The sequence below is a fragment of the Emys orbicularis genome, chromosome 7 (genome assembly GCF_028017835.1).
Source record: "Emys orbicularis isolate rEmyOrb1 chromosome 7, rEmyOrb1.hap1, whole genome shotgun sequence".
NCBI classification, from domain to species: Eukaryota; Metazoa; Chordata; order Testudines; family Emydidae; genus Emys; species Emys orbicularis.
Genome location: NC_088689.1, coordinates 12,282,571 through 12,303,106, shown reverse-complemented (window position 1 = coordinate 12,303,106; position 20,536 = coordinate 12,282,571). Strand labels below are relative to the sequence as shown.

The following is a 20,536-nucleotide window of genomic DNA, read 5'->3' as shown; positions in this document are numbered from 1 at the left end:
TCTGCGTGGTCACCTGTGCTCTCCACGCTGAGCAAACAGGAAATGAAATTCAAACGTTCGCGGGGCTTTTCCTGTCTACCTGGTCAGTGCATCTGAGTTGAGAGTGCTGTCCAGAGCGGTCACAATGAAGCACTGTGGGATAGCTCCCGGAGGCCAATAACGTCGAATTCCGTCCACACTACCCCAATTCCGACCCGCTAAGGCTGATTTTATCGCTGATCCCCTCGTCGGAGGCGGAGTAAAGAAACCGGTTTAAAGGGCCCTTTAAGTCGAAAGAAAGGGCTTCGTCGTGTGAACGTGTCCAGGCTTAATTCGATTTAACGCTGCTAAAGTCGACCTAAACTCGTAGTGTAGACCAGGCCAAAGAATACACTGGGATTTATTTAAGTGTATTAGCAAGTTTATTCCAATAGCAGGAGCTATATTTAATAGGCAGTGGATTCCATTACTAGATTAAATCCTCCTTATTCTGCTTTCTTTTCTGGGTATTTTAGGATTAAACTGCTTTTAACTGACAATTCAAATGATTGATTACTTTTCACCTCCTGGATCTATTTAATACCTTACCCTACACTGGCTGTATCTTTGGAGTTACTTTTATTGCAGTAATACCTGCAGGACCGGGTGCCTATTGTGCTAGACAATGTCCCTGCCTCAAAGAGTTTACAATCTAAACATGAAATAGCAGATGGATACAACCACAGACAGGAAAAGCACAAGGAAACAGTGACATGATCAGTGCAATAACCAGTGGTCCCAGCACACCAGTTGCTAACCCAGTGTTAAGCGGTTTGTTGGCAACATGGCATAGATGAGTTTTAAGATTTGAAGGATAGTGTAATGACTAGTCTCTCCTTTCCCACTTCCCCCTAAGAATTTTCTCCCATGGGTAAGGGGTATCAGTTTACATCGACCTAATTATGTCAGTGTACACACTACAGCCTTGTCCCGCTGCTGTAAGTGCCCTGCTACACCGACATCATAACTCCACCTCCACAGGAGGCGTAGGACTTATGTCGGTGTAGTTAGGGTGATGCAGTATCTTTGTAGACACTGCCTTACTTCCTTTGGCTGTTGGCTGTCTTGTCAATGTCAGGGCTCCATGTTGGAGCCATGAAATTGACAAGAAAGCCGGGCAGCAAAAACCAGGCTGCAGCTACCCGGCTTCCCACTCCCTGCAGGGAGGTGAGAAGGCCGAATGGCTGGCCCCCGCTCCCTGCAGGCTGGTAAGAAGCCTGAATGGCTGCTGAAAGGCCGGGGCAGCTTGGCTCCCCCACACTGCCCCTCTTCAGTCATATGTACACTCAATTAGACAGATCAAAAGTTCTGTATAGAAAAACTCATCTCACAGTGGAGGGGAAACTGATTTTAGTTTTAGGAATAGATTTCAGTGCTCACTGAATTCTTCAAAAGGAGCAATACATAAAATGGTAAATAAACTCTACACCTCTGCAACTGGGGAGAGAATTTGATCCAGAAGTATACAAAATTAGGGATATCTTTCATTTTCCCCACCTTTAAAAATATTAATAGAAATACTAAACTGATACTTAGCATTCAACTAACTTTTCAAAAATGCTATTTTACAGATTAGTCACTGAAATGTACATAAGGGGTAGGTCTCAACCTTTTATAAATGGGGAAACCGAGGCAGATGGGTAAAGCCACTTGCCCAAGGACAGAGGGTGTGTCACGGGTTGGAACCAAACACTGAAAATTGGGAATACTGGCATCCATATCTCTTATATGATGCAGTTTAAATGCTGCCAGGGAGAAGTCAATTGGCAGGAAAGCTCCATTTACTAGAAGAAATGATCAATTTAGGATCACTTTTTTTTTAAAAAGATAGTCTCAGACTCAGTGTTCCCATCTGTAAAATAGGGACGATATCTACTAGCACTCATGGGCCCTAATGAATAATATGCTCCCATTATAGGAAGCACTATACTAACACATAAAAGACAATTCCTGACTGAAGATTTTGCAGTTTAAGTCACCGTCCACAACTAGTTTTGTCTGAAGTTAAATAATGAATGAACTATTTGAATCATCCCCATCACTTTAAAATGCTTCTCTTCTTCCCCCCCCCCCACCCCCTTCTCTCCCCCCAGCTGCTAGGACTGCTCCAGATTTTTCAGCACATCACACATGTACCATTTTCTTTTAAGGGAGAGATTAACAAACTCCTTGTGCCCTCTTTGGTTCCCACACAGGACAAACAAGGATTCCCTAATCAATATTTCCTTCTTTTCAGATGCAGTCAAAATGTCTTTTAGGTATTGGTTGGATTGGATTTACATACAGTGGAATACAACTTACTGGGCCACTTACAGGACCAGCAAAAATTGGCTGCTGGGAGCAGAAGCAATATCTGAAAGAGGAACAAAAACTGTAGGATTATGGCAGCAGTGCTCTCTTTATCCTGTATACAGCCACACCCTGGAGCTGGTAATACTCCTTACAAAAAGCCACACTCCAGAGAGCCACAATCCTTTGTTTAGGAGAAAAAAAAAGGGGGGGGGGAGGACAAGAGGAGGAGTTTAATAAAGAATTAAGTTGACTGCAAGAGGAAAAAACCCTTAGTGAATAACTAGACACTACAAAAATAATGCACAATAAAATAATGAAAGGAAAACAGATTGTATAGGGGAGGAAGAAACTGAAGAGAGGAAGAAAATATAGAGGCAAGATAAAAAGGTTTAAGAAAAACGGTGTGACATTTAAACAAAAACTATGAAGTAAATTACACTTAAGGGCCACTCCATTCACCGCTGAAATGCAATTACCTCAGTTGCAACTGTTTGACAGTGCACAATAGTGCGCAGTTTAGAACTGAAGCAGTGACTATCTTCCTCCATTTGAATTAGGAGGGGGAAATACACGTAAGTGGAAAGCAATTACCTGAGTTATTTGCTCAAAACACTAGAGTTAACATCTGTGCTTTTCAAAAGAAGATATTGCTATGGAAACTCTAGTAAGCACAAGCGTCCAGGACCTTGGTTTTGTGTCTAACAGGACACATACCTCCACGGTGCCCCAGTGGTAAGAACGTAGATGGCACCTTTCCTTAAGTCAGGTTTCAGAGTGGTAGCCTGTATCAGCAAAAACAACGAGGAGTCCTTGTGGCACCTTAGAGACTAATAAATTTATTTGGGCATAAGCTTTCGTGGGCTACTGTATTTTCCACTCCATGCATCTGATGAAGTGGGTTATAGCCCACGAAAGCTTATGCCCAAATAAATTTTAGTCTCTAAGGTGCCACAAGGACTCCTCGTTGTTTTTACCACTTATTGGAAAGTTCCTATTCAGATATTGACTTGGCATGACACTGGTCTGGTTGCAAGATCCAATGAAAACAGCACAAGGTGTTATAGCGCAGGCAAGGTTTAAGACAAGGAAAGTAAAGGCCTGTTGAAAGAAAATATGGTCTCATGATTTGTGTTTAAGGCACTTGACTGGGACTTGGGTGCCCACAACTGTTACTTAAAACACTGGCATCTTCTCTGATTTTAGACGGAGACTCTGCTAGCTAGCTTAATATAAATTTTAAGACTGTATTGCCCTCCTTTTTCTCCTCCTTCTCCCTCCGCAGTAGAACTGGTTTTATTTTTGTTTTCTAATAAGGCTGATATTGTTCACCTGTGTATTAAACGTAGAAACTTATAAATGCATAGTAATACTAACATACAATTGATTGGATACAATATTATGCCTTGCAACATTAAGATAGCAATTCACTCCTTTTCCACAAACGTACAATAGACAGCCTAACATTTTCAAATACTGTACAGTAGGAACAACTTTTACAAAAAACACCACAGATTAGAGTTTACCTCAGACATTGCCTAACAACCAAATGCCATCCATGAGTTGCTTATTGATAGCCAACCAGTTGACCAAAATCAAACAGTCATGGAATCTGTGACCTGCGACACCCCCCATTTTCCCCCACTTTCTGGAAACATGCATAGTTCGGTATCTGGAGTTCATACAGTAAAACCATGAGACTTTAGATTGTAACTACTGCAACTCAAAAGCAGCTCAACTTTGATCTCCCATTTTATTTGGTAACTACCCTTGTGTGTGTTTTCATATTGTTCCGTTGGACAATACATTAGTACCCAGAGTGAGACAGAGGTCCATTTGTGATTCACTACTCTATGTCAGTAACTCGTCAGGCCTGATGTGCTCACTGCACCTAACACATTGTTGTCATGATACATACCCCAAAGGGGGCATGTAGTGTATCACTGAAAAACGAACACTACACTGGTCTCTAATATTCTTGCATGATGTATGTACGAAGTGTGTACAAAGAGTTATGGATATGTTCTTAATATGTTTGGTAAGCAATGCATAACCACAGGGCAGGTCTACACTACAGCGGGGATCGATGCTCTGAGACCGATCCACCGGCGGTCGATTTAGTGGGTCTAGTAAAAACCTGCCAAATCGACTGCAGATCTCTCTCCAGTCGACCCCTGTACTCTACTCCCGACGAGAAGAGTAAGGTAAGTTGACAGGAGATTTTTCTCCTGTCGACCTCCCATGGTGTAGACCCCGCGGTAACTTGTAGCGTAGGTCGACTTACCGCAGTAGTGTAGACATAGCCACAGTCTGCTCTAGACAAAGAAATGTATTTGTTAATCTGTACAACCTGGTCAGCAGGAAGACACAATGAAGATCCATTTACATATAAGATAAGCAAAGCTATCAAGCTAATAATCAGGGGAGAAGACAACATGGTGTCAACACCCCAGCAGAAAAGAAAAACTTTATTTGGGCTATAAAGACGAGGGTCTGGAATTCAAATACAATAATATTGCATACAATCGGTTGTATTATAAAAAGTACATCAAGTAAGGTCTATTATGAAAGACACACACTAATGATTATCATCATTGTGAAATGTATGCACTAACACTACATGAGAAATTATGAATACTCTAATATTATGGTTTGAAGTCTGTGAATAAAAAGTGTTTGAACCACGCAGGTCACGTGTAGTCGATATACAGGTACTATCCCAGACAGAAGGAAGGCAGTTATCTGTCTCCAACAAAATTCAGCAAGGCGTGACAAAAAACAGAAAACCCATTCACATATGAATCAGCAGGAGGATGGGTCCACAGGAAGGGAAGAACAGCATGGGATGATCCTGAGTCTGGGGACAAAGCAGTGAATTAAGGGAAATATAAAGAGAGAGAAGAAGCCATCTTGGCATCCATCACTGGACAGACACAAGGGGCCAGAGCTCTTGCAAGCTGAGAAAGATGGGTCCTTCTGCCAAGAGGGTTGTAGTTTCTGGGAACTGAATATGGGTGAGAAACCTGCTGATGCAAAGATCTTTCACTTAGGAAGACAAGGGAAAGTAGCACCTTGTATTTCTGTGGAATGTCCTGACTGAGAGAAAGTCAGTATGGCTGTAAAGAAAAAGATTGGTAAGAAATCTACCTTGAACCAAGGCCGTAGCTTGATAAGTCTTAGCAACTAGCAAGCGTATTTTTACTTTTGTTGGTTCGTAACCCATTTTAACTTTATTCTTTCTACTTAGGTTAAGTGAGACCACGTCCTTTGTTAATAAACCTGTTTTATTTCTTACAATCAACCACCTCAGTGCTGTGCTTGAAGGGAAGGGTGGATTTACCCCAGTTAAGTTAATACGCTGTCATGTGCTTTTGTCTCTTTAGAAGAACAAGCCACCCATACTAATCGTCTGAATGTTTCTGGAGAGGGCTGGACATTTTCAGGCAGGCAGTTTTGAGGAAATTCAGGACAGGTGATGCGTTGGGGTCACTTGCTTAATAGTAACCAAAGCTGGTGGAGACAAGAGTGTGGCAGTGGTGTTGTAAGCGGGCTGCTGGATTCAGAGTTGCTGAATGGAGACACAGACACTCAGTGTACGCTTGTATGCTGGCTGGGAATGTCCAGGCTGGGAGCTACAGCAGCAGAGCATTTTAAGGCACTCAGGGTTACAGGACAAGTGGCGACAACTTCTCATTGGGCTGGGTCACCCCCCAAAACGTGACACCCATATTTGTAGCACACACATGGTATTAACTTAAAAAATAAAATAGATTTCCGCTTATTTTAACCCTTTCTATACTGCGCCATCAGCAATACTGAACTTAGATGAGCCTGGGTGATCACAACATGAAAGTATCACAATCTGATATTAACTGAGGTCCTATTTCGTGACAAGCCCTTTCCACACACCAATTTGCACCAGCAGTTTAACAAATATTTTTTAAAGTCAGTTTAGTTAAACCCATGCAAACCCCTATGTGGATACATTTAAACTGAGTTACAACTGACTTATGATCAATTTAGCTTTAATCAATAAGGAATAGATGAAGTCAACTGACTGTGTCCACACAGGAGTTTGCATCTGTAACTAAAACTACTTAAAATAATTTTGGTTAAACATCTACAACTTGTGTTTAGATAAGGCCTTCAATTTTGGAACTTAAGCTGCTCTGCCAGTATATTGTGTTTTAGCTATAAGCTTAATTCAGCCCCCTAGGGACAGAGATAACATCTTCCTTTATAATATGTCTAGTACTGAGCACATTGATAGCTCAAATAATTTTGGGGATTCCATTAGAAACACTAACATGGAATTATATTAAAACCTGACATCTATACATAAATGAAATTTTAGAGATTGCAACAGAAACCTATTGATTTCCTTTCTATTCCTTCCTTTCTTAGCAATCACTAATGGGGTTCTCTTTTCCCAGAAAAGGGAAAATAGGGGCTTTTCAACATGGAACCCGGAATATAAAAGCCACAGCCTCTTCATTTCGCTTCAAACTATGTGGTAAAATTCAGATAGATACAAATCTTATAGATTGAAGATGGACAGTTTCAAATTTTGAAGGAGATACAGGCTGCATTTAAAAGACAAAATGAGAGTTGTAATATACTCTCAACAATGGCATTCAGGTTAACTCCATTCTGTCTCAATTTCCAAACAACCCATTTGTGATGTGCAAATTTGATGGCAAAAATATAAATACAAATAAATAATTCAGAGACACTTTAGAGACATATTCTGCCTTTGGATGTGTGCATATAAATTCCTATCGACTTCAAAGGGAATTGCATGTATGCATTCAATGGCAAAATTTAGCCTTTAATGATGTAAACACCAATTTTGGAGAGAAAAAGGAAAGGGCTTAATTTTCAACAGATTAACTCCATACAAATGGAATGAAATCTAGACCGTGAAATAGCTTTATTACTCCTGGTAACATACAGAGTATGTACAGCGTTTCAAGACTGGTCTTTGAAATACAACAAAAAGTAGCATCCTCAAATTTAAAGCTGAGTAAAGTTTAAATAAGGTCACAATGTTTGAAATGTACAATTCTTTCACATCATGCTTACATACTATCTGCATCCAGCAGCTCAATAAATGCAAAATCATGTGAAGGACAAGCTTAAGTTCGCACTGGTGCCACACAATCATGAAAGGAGCAAACCAACTATTTCTAACCTTTGAAAAGCCTTCATGGATAAAACTATGATGCTTCAGCAAGTGAGATTTTACATAAAAAAAGGACTGGAATGGAACCATTTACTAGGAAAGATTGTAATTCAAAACTCATATATTCAGTATTATTTGTACAATCTCTCTGTATACACCCCATACATTTCAAAATTAACTTGCCGTTATTTTTGTACTGTACAAAAGAGAAATAGAAAAACAAACTACAGTGCTAGTGGGACCTCACAGTACTGGAGAACCTGTAACGTGCATGAGAAAATGTGAACGAACAGATGTTCAGATTGTTAAACAAACAAAAAGGTTGGAGAGAGTGGGCATTGTAAATCTGAACAGAATAGTCTACCATGTCTTCCATCTGTAGGAGGAAGGAAGTAGTGGTTAGAACATAACCATGAGTCAGGAGACCTGGGTTCTAGCCCTAATTTTGCCACAGACTAGCTGTGTGATCTTGGGCAAGTTACAATCTCTCTGTGCATCAGTTTCCCATCTAGAAAATGGAAATAATGCCTATCCCCCACCTTTGTAAAGTCGTTTAATATCATTGGATGAAAAGTGCTATATAAGTGCAAAGTATTTTCTGAAGTTAGCTGAAGTTTTATTCACTTCTGAGAAGATGTTAGAACTCATGTGCCCACTTCAATCTTTATACAAGTGGGTCTTTGTCCAGCTAGTTGGTGAAAAGGGGCATTGCCCATTTAAAAGGCTCCATTGCAGCAGACGGGGAGAAGGGGAAGTGTACAGGGATAGATTGGAAGGGCAGGAAGCCACTGGAGCTAGGTTAGGGTGAGCATTGACCTGGTCCTTTCTGCTGACTGCAAAAGTGAGGTTTCATGGGATATTTATACCCCATGCAGCCATGGAGAGGTACCTCTTTACCAGCTGGGCTGGCAGCATCAGCAACGTCTTCATTTGCAACCAGCCCGCTCTGTGTAATAGAAGGGGGGGGGGGGGAAGAGGATTCCCTCCTTCCCAGGATGTTGGGCCCAATTGAGAGGGGGAGAAAGTGGGGCCCCCGTCTGTGCTCCTGTGGGCAGCATGGGGAATGAAGTGAGTGGGAGGAATCATCTGGGGATTCTTTCCTCCCAAGAGTAGCGTGGGGGGGGGGGGGGGAAACCACTGCTGGTGCAGGGCAACAAGCATTGAAGACTGGGGAAGCAGGCCAAGAATTAACTGAAGCTACGCATACTGTTGCAGCAGAAGCGCTTTCTGTAGCAATTCTAAAGTTACAGGGTGCTTACAGAACAAGCAGAACCAGACCTCTAGGATGAACAACCTCTGGGACCAAAGAAGCAGAGCATTACAACTGCAAGAGACAGAGTCATTGTTGGTGAGTTGGACTGACACCAAGGGATGGTTGAAGGGTAGGAGAATTCGAGGGAGAGAGGCTTAACGGGCATGGCTGGGGACAGCAGGGTGCTGCACCCAGGGGCTGGGCCTTCCAGTGTGGGGGGAGGGGGAGGCAATATGGGAATGGTAATTTTAACCACTTCTCCTACAATGCTGCATGTGGGGATCTTAGAGGGGAGAGTGGCACAGCACATGAATATGGCCTACTGCTTCCTACTGAGGCTAAAAACAAGATGCAGGGGAGCGGCCACTTTCTGCAGCACCCCAGGGCTTTAGCTACTGAAACTTGTGGGGCAACAGATTTAGCCACAGAGCTTGGGAGGGCGGAAGGGGGTCACATGGGGACCCATGGTATTGGGGGAGGGTCCGGAGTTGCTAGGTCAGCTCAGCTGCCTCAGAGATCAACAGTTTTTTATATATCTGTTACAGGCTAACTTACAACTGTGTAATAGGTTGGGGGCTTACCTCAGAGGGAAGTCTAGCAAAAGTGATCCCGGTAACCCCACATTGGGATACAAGAGATAACCAGATGGTACAGATGCCACTCATTGAAGTGGGAGTCATTAACACAGGGGGATGGGGGAGACCGGGAATGTTAATTCATGGGATAGGGTCCCTGTCTATGGGCTATCTCAGGACATTGAGGTTAGTTAGGAATATGGTCATGCTTCTGAGAAGATGTTAAAACTAAAGATCTTAACACATTAAGAAAATCGTCTCCTACTTTACTTATTCACCAAGATCTAAAAACAACTTAAGCGCACACATGCATACACCACTTCCTATTGACATAAATGGGAACCACGTAGAGAGACAGAATTTGTCCTTAATGCCATACGGGAACTGTTTTTTTTATTGGTGAGGTCAGTAACTGTTGCCGCAAAAAATATGGGAAGCTAACTTGCGTCTTGGCTGTAAAAAAGCCTTTTAGTTCACCTTCAAATACTTATGTTGAACTCCTCCGAAGCTGAACTTTTTATTGACCATTAATAGTTCAACTGTAACACATTTGGTTCTGAATGTTTGTAAAGTGCTTGAAAATATAAGAGCTATACAAGTGCTACATACTAACCTTGGCTTCCAAAGGAATTTTTTGAGAGGCTACATTGTACTATCTTCTTATTCATCTGAACATCAATAGCATGTTATTTTCTTGGCATATTTTGGATTTTGCAGGTCATATCATATACTCAGAGTCTCATAACCAGAAGCCAAATGTTTTTAGAGAAAGAGAGGGGAGCTGTAAGTGATAACAGTAACATGCAAAAATGCACTTATTCCTTGATAATGCGTAAGTTAATGTCATTAAAATAGGGTCCAGTTCTGTCTGCTGGTCCATATAAGTATTTCACACAAAAAAAACTAGAGAGGGGGATAACCTAGGGTATGTTTTCCATATCTGACATCCAGCAAAGGAGAATGCTATAATGCAGTTTCAAATAAAAGCCAACTGTCTGACTGGATATGATAAGTGTTCAAATGGAATTTATTTCTCAGTGGAAGATTCACCCTGTGCTTAGGGAAAAACAAACTCATGAACATTGCTGATTCACCATTTAGTGAAACACTAGAAGTTCCCAACCTTCTGCGTAACTACTTATCCACACCGAGAGTTTTTACATCATTGAGGTGTGTTAAAGGATCAGGTTTCTAATAGACTTGGTGGAATTGGACTACACTGACTCTTTTCATAGACATCCTGAATTTACAAGGGTAAGGAATAGTTTACTGCCATACACAAAGTGGTAAAAAAAATCCCCTATTTTAAGGAAATCAAAACTTTGCTCAAAGTTTATCACTAAGTCTGGTAGCACAAGCAAAGTAACAGTTTAAAAATTCCAGCTCCTTCAAGTTAATCTGATACTTTTCAGGAGCACGGCAGTTGGCAGCACTGTAAACTGAAGTCCTTATGTCTCTACAAAACAGATGCACATGACCAATGGAAATACACATTTCCATCCAAACATGGAAACTAGCTCTAAAGTTGAGAGCAATTCAATCTCCATGTCTACGGATCCCTTGGTTTATCTGCTGAGACTGTCAATAAAGGTGCCAAATTGTGAATGTGATGTATGCTTTCAAATGAAGGGGGTAAATACTATGCACTGATACAGCATCTGAGCATATACAGGAACTTTATCCATTAATAAAATAAAGATGCATAAACAGATGGAGAGGTTAAGTGACTTATCTAAATTTAGCAGCAAAGTCTGATGGGGAACCCAAGAGTTCTGAGAGCCCATTCCTTGCTCTAACCACGAAACAATGCCTAGCAGAACTGCTGAATAACAATCTGAAAAAAAGGGATGATTTTGCAGGTAAAAGAGATACCTTACATGCCAATTAAAAATCAAGTTTGGTTATTCATATTACCTCAAGTGGCTGGAGGAAACAGTAAGGAAAAATAAAAGGTTGAAAATATGGTTTTAAACAAATCTAACCGTAAGTTAGACACAGAACATTAAGTAGACCAAATGAAAAAAGTAGTATCTGTACTGTTATTCTTCATGACAAATCATTTACCTAAAATTTCACATGAATTTTTATTACAAACTTAAATTTTGTGTTTGCTATACATTAAATGTAAAAATGAAGTTGAGTTTTCTAAGACAAAAATCCAATTTTTCCCTCTTGCAAATGAAAACGGAATCGTTTTCACTACGTTCTCTTACAATACTTTTGGTTTGCAAGTGAAGAGTTTTCTTACAAAAACAGTTGCTTAAGAAAAAGTATTGCCTTCGTTCAAAAGAACTGCACTAACAGCCGGAGGCTTCACGTCTTAATTTGGCTCCATCTAGCTTTGCTCTGATCCAGACCGTGCAAATGTACAATTTCTTATTTCACATATGTACAGATACATTCCAACAGCATTTAACAGCAAAACAATTGCTACAAAAGAAATCAAGCTTTTTTTTGCTCCTGAACACAGCCACTATTCTAGGAATAAGAGCGGTGAGCAGCAGCAATTGCATTAACATTGGCAACACAGTGTTACGGGTATAAGCATATAACACACACATCATGCCTACAAGATTTAGTGTTGTAATAATTTTTTCATTTCACTACACTTATCTTGAGCCACGTGGTTATTTAAAAGAAAGAGGAGGATCTGTTCATGTTTTTCAATCTGTGGGGGAAGGACAGAGAGATTAGCAGCAAGCATGTTGCCATGTAAAGTATTATGGAAATGTTCATTTTTAAAATTAAATAAATCAACTTGAGAGCCACTTTTTAAAAGTAGTTTTAGGTACTACAAATGAGCCTGGGTTCCCATTCTAGTTTAGTGAATGTACAATTACCTTTCCCTATTTTGTGAAAAAATACAGCATGGTGCATCAAATGATTTTGGCTGACGCTCAATTTTTATTTATTTATTTATTTTTTTAAAGACACCGCCAAGGAGAGCTCTGATGAGGTGCTAGAGATGATGTCGTCAGCAGATCAATGGCCCAGGCCAATAGAAAGTGAACCTAGCCCTGTCACCAAGTTCTCTCCTTGCTCCCATTCAGTGGTGTGCTACCTACCTCTAGAGTTACTTCCTGGAAGCCCTTTGAAGTGTATTAAGTCTGTCTTTCCTCCATTTGTCTCAGGGGATTCAGAGCCAGACCCCTTCCATGGCTTGTCCCCCACTCTCCCTCTCCCCTCCCCCACAACAAAAGCAGCAGAGGAGTCATTCATAGGGCTGGATGCAGAAATTTGGCTGGATTCTTCATGGCTACAGTTCAAAGGGCTACCTGGGAGAAAATGATTTTGCTTCCCTCTGTAGTGGGACAGGGAAGGAGCAAGAGTAAGCTAGTAACAAGACGGTTTTACTCTCTACCAGCCTCTAAATGCCTGAACTTCCCCGACTTCCGTGACAACCCCCTTATTTTTATCACTCTCCTTAGAAACACTCTCCTTTTCCCTCAAAGTCATCAGAGCAGTCAGAACCCACAAATGCTTCTGGTTCTACCTCCCGCTCAAAGATATTAACTCTCACTAAATGTAGGGCTTCTTCTTAAAAATGAGAATGGGCCTTTGAGACTCCAAAGGTAAGATTTTAACACTGATTTCACTTGTTTTTATAAAAGCAAAACAAAATCTAAATTTGCTTATTACCTGCAACAGACTTCATAAGATTCTTTTAAAAAATACAAGCGTGGAGATATTATGAATGCCAAGTTGCACCCACAGTTAATTTTTTCATAGGCACATTATTAACCCTTAGTTATATGAAAAGGCTGGTAGTCCCTTGACAATATAATGGTGCTGTTATAATATTCTAATAAATGATCTTTTCTTTAAAGGTTGCAGGTTCTGCCAGCTTTACATAGCCTTAATTCCTATGCAACAGTCCCTAGAATTTTAATTAAATTCATTTTAATAATCCTACAGACATAACTGAATATTGTTTTCATGTCAGCAAGTCAGTTCTATAAAACTAGTAATGGTACTGTACTGTACTTTTTCTTACAGATACATAGTAAGCAATTTCAGTGCTGGGGATAAATATTTTGTGGTTTTCTTTTAAAAAGATAAAAATAAGTCTAACTCCAAAATCTTAATAGCAGCAGCCAATTCTGGCTAGCTACTTGAAGTACTTATGATGTATAACACATTGAAGAATATTCACAGTAGATTCTCATAGCATTCATATATACCCTGAACATTCATTTTTTACATGCATCTGTGATATACTAGGAATTGACCAAGACTATACAGCTAACCTATATTTTCCAGGTTGCATGACATTCTGAATTATTTGACCATGTAAAACATAAAATAGGAAAGTTCATATTTTTTAGAAAATCTTTTTTCAATTTTATAGCCAGCCACAAATTACAAAAACGAACAAAACAAACCAACCAAAAAAACCCACCTTTTCCATGCCTTTTTTTTTTTTTTTAAATAATCAGTATTTGGAAGAGAAAAATGTAAGTTTAGGCTGAATCTTACTTACTTGCTTTTTTAATTCTGTGCAACAGCAACTAGCCTCATTTCCATGGGCTACAAGAAAAAAAAATGAACAGGAAACTGATCAGTAAAACATTATTATTGCCACATTAATTGGCTGAATACAATGAGATTTTAGAAGTACAAAGGACATTAGTTATGGATGCACACAACTCATTTTTGAACACTAAATAAATTTAAGAATGAGAATATTTTAAGTGAAAAACAGTTACCTTGGTGTAGCATACTTTGATTTCCAGAGTTGCTATATTTGGCTAAACCTTCCATTACTAATTTGTCGGCTATACTTAGACTACTGTTTTCAAAACATTTCTCCACAGATACTGCATGAATATTCTCATTGATCCCTTTCACTGTGATCATGACACACTTATTCAATATTAATGTTTTTAGCAAATCTATTATTAATGGAGACCATTCCATGATTCCTGGAAAAAATAAAATGAGACACAACTGAGTTCTAGTTTAGATTGTAAATAGTTAAGCTACGTCCTCTACACCATCATTTAAATCTTAAATTATGTAATGCCACTAAAACCTAGAAAATGTTACAAAACTTAAAAAAAAAAAAAAAAACCCCACAAGTGTTATCATTCAATTAGGAGCAACCCAGTTTTCTAGTTGTCTATAGTTTTTTTTCCTGCAGTACCTAAACTAATTCCGAAAATTTTCAAATTAGTCTTTTTGGGTTTGAAAATAGACTTCACAATGCTAATCTGTGTACTGTTTTGCTGAGTACTCATCTAGATGGACAATATAACAGAGGGGTTAATGGTAACAACCTAAAAAAAATTATGACCAAATAGTCTCACTGCTAAATAGACAACATGGTGTTTGGTTGTGTTTCTACCTGCAAGCGAACACTTAATTATCTGAAAAGGCAGCTTCAAGTAACGTGCAGTGATCGGCAGCACTCTAGAGAATGGTAGAGTTTCGGTGCATCCATAGTCTGCATACGCTACCTTCACCTCAGACTGAGAAACTCCCAGAACGATAGCTCTGTACCAATGGCCATCACCTGAAAAAAAATTGGAACAAAACATTTGAAGTGCTTTACTTTCAGACTAGGATCCAGAGTTACATAATAATCCATCTAATCTATATAGCTTTCCAGAATTTAAAGGAGATTATTCAGAGTACATGGATACTGTAAAAACAAAAACAGAAAACAAAACACTGCCATTTAGAAGTACTAATTTTTTTTAAAAAGAAAATCAACATCAGAAAAGAACTAAGCTACGTTACAGATGTTTCAAACCCTCAACTTTTCTTAGTTACGAATTACAGTTGGTGTTCAAAATTGGATCGTATGCCTTTTGACAGGAAAATCTATAGAAGTCCTGGTGAGGGCATGGGATACGAGAGAAAGACTGAGTTTCCTCCAAATCGTTCCATCTGAGATTTGAGTTTGCTAGCCCAGTCACCCTGAAGTAGAGAGTGGGAATGTTCCTCCCCACCTTATGTCTTGCAAATCTCAAAAGCTCAAGGTCACCCAGGTAAGGCCATGTGAACATACACTGACTCTATTGGCTCCTGTTCTAGCTCCTTGGCTGCACAGCTCAGTGATACTAGGAAAATCTGGCACAAGAAATAAAGGAGAGTCATGACCCATGGGTCTTGAACCCAGTTTCACAGGATCCAGGGGGACAACCACACTCCAACTCTTAACGTGACAGCCTGCTTGCAATGGCTTACCTGGGACCCATGAAGCCCAGCCTCAGGATGAGGCTCCACCTCTGAGCCCCAGAGCAGCTGATTGGCACACTGTCTCTACTTAAGCCAGCAGCAGGAAAGGGAAGCTGTCCAAACCACTCTGCTCTGGACTGTGTGCCTTGTGCTTCCTGCTCCTGCTGCTTGATTTCCTGGCATCCTGACCCAGGCTGACTCTGGTTCCTAACTTGTGGTTCTGATATTCAGTTTGTCTTTTGCTTCTGATCTCCCGGTATCCTAACCCAGCTAACTCCTGTCCCGTGACTGTGAACTCTGGCTCTGACTACTACTTGTTTGGACCACAATAACCCTATAGGACTGAGCCTGGTGCAAGAAGGTTGGACCCAACTGCACCACAACAGCCACCAGGTGTACTGACTTGCCTGAATGGGCCCCCTGCCTCCAGGCAGAAAATCAAGCACTGCAGGCCCAAGTAACACAGCTGGCCTGGGACAACCAGCGGCTACAGGAGCAAGTGAGGCAGCTCAGCACTGAGAATACTGCGCTGTGAACACAACCTACAGCTCCTTGCCCCAACCAGGGGCCTGCAATACCCTTTCCTGAACCGTTCAACGGGAACCGCCAGCAGTTTGGGGGCTTCACAAACCACTGCCACCTTGTTTCTGATGTGTACCAAAATCTATGCCTCTGATAATGGCCTTGGTAATCAGCCTGCTGCCAGGAAATTTATTAACCCCCCCCCCCCACCCCACCCCGGCACTGGAAGGCCATAGCCCAGTGCTGTCTAACTGGGATGCCTTTCTCCAGTCGATATCAGCCATCTTGGATGACCCACACCAAGTTCGAATGGCCAAGGGGCTGCCCTGAGGAGACTCTGGCAGGGGCAAGGCACAGAGGCCTCCTACACAGCACACTTCCACTGCCTCACAGCAGATACAGAGTGGAATGAAGCAGAGCAGCTGTACCAGTTCCAAGGCGCATGCAGGAAGAAATCAAAGACAAACTAGTCCGCGAATCTGGCCATGCCATCTTGGCCTGCCCAGTAGAAGAGCCGAGGAGGTTGGGGAAAACAGACCCGTATCCTAGTCCTCACTGAAACACACCCTCAGCCCCATCTTGGGGCTTCCCATTTGTAGGTGCCTATCCAGCTGCGCATCCCAGGGGACCCCCTGAGTGATGAGGATGTGTTAGAGGGGAATCTATCAGGACCAGCAGACAATTTTATGGATGCAGTTACAGCTCAGGCCCTACAGATTCCCCTGCTACACAAGGCTGTACCTGACTTGATTAACACAATTGACAGATCATCCCTGCAGTCTTCAGGTCCAGTCGCGGAGGAGACTGTCCCCCTATGTAAGGAACAATGAGCAATAATACAATTCAGTGTGATCCATTCCCCGCATTTCCCCCTGATCCTTGGCATCTCCTGGATAACCATTCATTATCCTTTTATTCACTGGCGAGAACAGGTGGTCACTTTCCCATCATAATTCTGATGACAGCACAGCCAGAGACCAGGAAGCGCTGCACCCAGACCCTAGAGGATTCAAGTAGGTGTAGTCACCTGCATTGAAACATCTACTGGGGGAACTATGGAACATCTCCCCAAATACTCTGACTATACCGATGTCCTTGAGAAAAAGAATACAGAAAGCCTCCCCCGGCACGAGAACTACGATTGCCCCACAGAACTCCAGCCGGGGTGAAGATTCCATTTGGGCAGATATACGCTGTGTCAGAGCCTGAACTGGCTACGTTGGGAGAATATCTCCAAGATAACCTGGCCCCGGGGTTCACTCGCAAGCCGACTTCACCAGCCAGTGTCCCAGTCCTTTCCGTAAAAGCCCCTGCTTCTGTGTCGATTACCAAGCCCTAAATCAGATAATCTGGAACCGTTACCCACTACCATTTATCCCTGAATTGTTCGAAAGCATGGGGGCCACTCGCATATTCACTAAACTGGATCTCCAGGGACCTTACAACTTGTCCACATCCAAGAGGGGGATGAATGGAAGATTGGACATAGCAGGTTTGAAAGGCACTTTGAATATTTAGTTATGCCATTCGAACTGACTAATGCCCCAGTAACATTCCAGCACTTCATTAACAATATGCTATGAGACCTACTGAACCACTTCACAGTAGTATACTTAGATAATATCATATATTGATCTTCTCAGATAATATGGACCAACATACCACTCACATCCATACAATCCTGCACAGATTAGGACAACAGAGTGTCTATGCTCAATCCATGCAAGGTCCGGTCTGCCTGCAACTGGGCAGCCCTCTGCAACATGCATGATCGAGGATATTTTTAAAGTTCGCAAACTTTTAGCAGAGGTTCATTTTGAATTAAAAAAAAAAAAAAAGCAAGCCACGCCCTGCTCTGGAAAAATGTTCCGTTCCACAGATCACCCGAGGCCCAGTGTGCATTTGAGCAGCTAAAGCTTGCCTTCACTGCTCCTGTATCAGCCCTCCCAAACATGATGCAAGTTTTGTTGTGGAAGTCGACACGTCTATCACAGTGATTGGGGCAATCCTCTCTCAGAGGCATGGAACCAAGCAAATACTGCACCCCATCACCTACTACTGGAGGAAGCTTATCCTTGCTAAATGAAACTGAGATCTTGGACAAAAAGCACTTGGCAATTAAGACTGCCTTCAAAGAGTGGTGACAGTATTTGGATGCGGGATCTGGAGTGGGTCCAGGGATGAGGGGCTTGGGGTGCAGGCTTCCCCGGGGCTGTGGCGGGGAGAGAGAGGATTCCCCCCAGCAGCCCGGGGGCCAGGGCTGAGACACCTCTCCCTGGCCATGGCAGCTCCGGCGGGGCCAGGGCAGAGGCGTCTCTCCCCACTACCTGCCTGCGCGTGCAGCCCTTAATGGCCGCGCAGCCTAGAGAGAACTTAGGTGCACAAAGTCCTCAACTTTAAGATTAAGCTGGGCAAATTATGGTACTGATTGACTGGGAAGGTTACAGCCTGGAGGAACACACTTGGGAGCCAGCTGAAAACATTCATGCTCTCACCCTGGTTCAGGCCTTCCATAGGAGCCATCCTGAGAAACTTAGACCCATGTTGCTCAGAGGGTGCCCCTAGGGGAAGGGATGATGTCATGACCCATGTGTCTCAAACCCAGTCCACAGGGTCCATGGGAGCAACCATACTCTACATGGCAGCCCGCTCACAATGGCTTATCTAGGACTCATGAAGCCCAACCCCAAGACGAGGTTCTGTCCCAAGGTCCAGTTGGTCAAGCCCCTTGGCAGTTGATTGGCCCACTGGCCCTACTTAAGCCAGCAGCAAGCACAGAAAAGTATCCAAAACAACTGAGCTCCACCCTGCTCTGGACTGTGCGCCTTATGCTTCTTGATTTCCTGGCGTCCTTACCCGGCTTGACTCCTGGCATCTGACTTGTGGTTCTGGACCTCCAGTTTGTTTCCTGGCTCTGACCTCCTGGTATCCTGATCTGGCTTAACTCTGGTTCCAATTTCTTGTTTGTCTTCTGATCTCCCGGTATCCTGACTCAGCTGACTCCTAACTGCTGTTGCATGACTGCGGACTCTGGCTGCAACTACTAAAGTCTGACTGCCCATGACCTGGCCTTGACAAGTTCTTCACATCCCAGCACAAAAGGAGAGGAAAGAGGGATCTTCACACAATTTAATGAAGCATCAACTGCACCACTTAAAGCAGCAATTACATTTTATTAACTGCTGTCTCAGTCTTAACTATAGCATCTCTGCTGTAACATTAGTTGTGTTTTCTGGGTGTTTATACAAATCCTATGTTTGTTTGTTTTTAATTACCTACTCCTTTGACCTACCACGAGTGCTAGCTTCTATTTACTTCTAAGGGACATAAATTCCTCAACATCTCTTTTAATCCCCCAACTCAAATAGTAAAGTAAATCAGAACTTCAACTCTGTTGGCCATCTTTTCATCTAGTACTTGACTTCAGTGCCTAAGAAGTGGGTTGTAGCCCACGAAAGCTTATGCTCTAATAAATTTGTTAGTCTCTAAGGTGCCACAAGTACTCCTGTTATTTTTGCGGATACAGACTAACACGGCTGCTACTCTGAAACCTAGATTTAACACTGTGTTTTGTAGTATTTCTGTCCATCTCTCCTGGAACCGTTGACAGATCTGACACCCTTGTGCTTCACTTTACAGGAATGTTCTGTTGCTTGCAGCTATACCACTTTGGACTGTGATCTTGACACCAATGTCCAATCATGTAAGTAGGTGCAGGCCTGGTCAGTACTTGGATAGGAGACCTCCAAGGAAAATTCAAGTGCTACAGAAAGTGATGTTTATGGATTTCTTTGGCAGAAATCTTCTTTGAAACAATACTGAAATAAATGACTCAGTCAAGCCACCCCTCTGGGTTGCTCCTGAAGAAATTTATTTTGGATAACATATAAAACTGCTTAGGAATAGGGGAGTTCACTCAAGTAGCCTCACTGAATTCCAGTTTAGATCATTATATTGCTCCTCCTAAAACTCCATGGATTTTCAGATGCATGAGGCACTCTTTACTTTCTAGCCTAGACTGTCACATATTGTTTGTAACTAAAGAGAAGCCATATACAAAATGAAATATGGCAATGTTTTGTGGCATACAAAGGATTTTACAAATCTCTCTTTTCTTAAAGGTTTGGACTTTGCCATCTATCCTTTATAACATGCCCAAGTTTTGCAATTCAGATCACTTTTCCTTTTTTAGAATTAACAAGAATTCTCTCTCACCTGCAAACTTGGCACAACAGGCTTCACCGACTTTTGGTCTGAAGGAGTGACTGTTCTGAGTGTTGCAATATTCTACCAGTTCAGTCATCAACCTACACAACTTCTCTTTATCTACTAAAAATAAGTGAACAGAATCTGTTAGTACTGCATGAAGTTTCAAGCATGATAAATATACATACCATAGGAAAGCTTATTATTAGGCTTGATTTTACCTAAGTTACCTCAAAGCTTTTTAAATAAAAATATTTATATTTTCTGCATTTTTCTTACTGTCTGAAATGTATTTTGGTAGTCTCTCACTAT

The 20,536-nt window shown here is 41.7% G+C and overlaps 1 protein-coding gene across 1 annotated transcript in view; it reads right to left on the bottom strand.

The window, feature by feature from the left end:
- Positions 1-11,891: 11,891 nt before the first annotated feature.
- The window catches only part of TDRD1 (tudor domain containing 1), a 64,224-nt gene continuing 55,579 nt past the window's right edge, over positions 11,892-20,536 (bottom strand). The window contains exons 22-26 of the mRNA XM_065407943.1: positions 20,234-20,347; positions 14,661-14,828; positions 14,023-14,238; positions 13,797-13,843; positions 11,892-11,984 (exon numbers count right to left, since the gene is read on the bottom strand). Coding sequence (XP_065264015.1) covers positions 11,892-11,984; positions 13,797-13,843; positions 14,023-14,238; positions 14,661-14,828; positions 20,234-20,347 — 638 coding nt within the window. The remainder of the gene's footprint in view (positions 11,985-13,796; positions 13,844-14,022; positions 14,239-14,660; positions 14,829-20,233; positions 20,348-20,536) is intronic.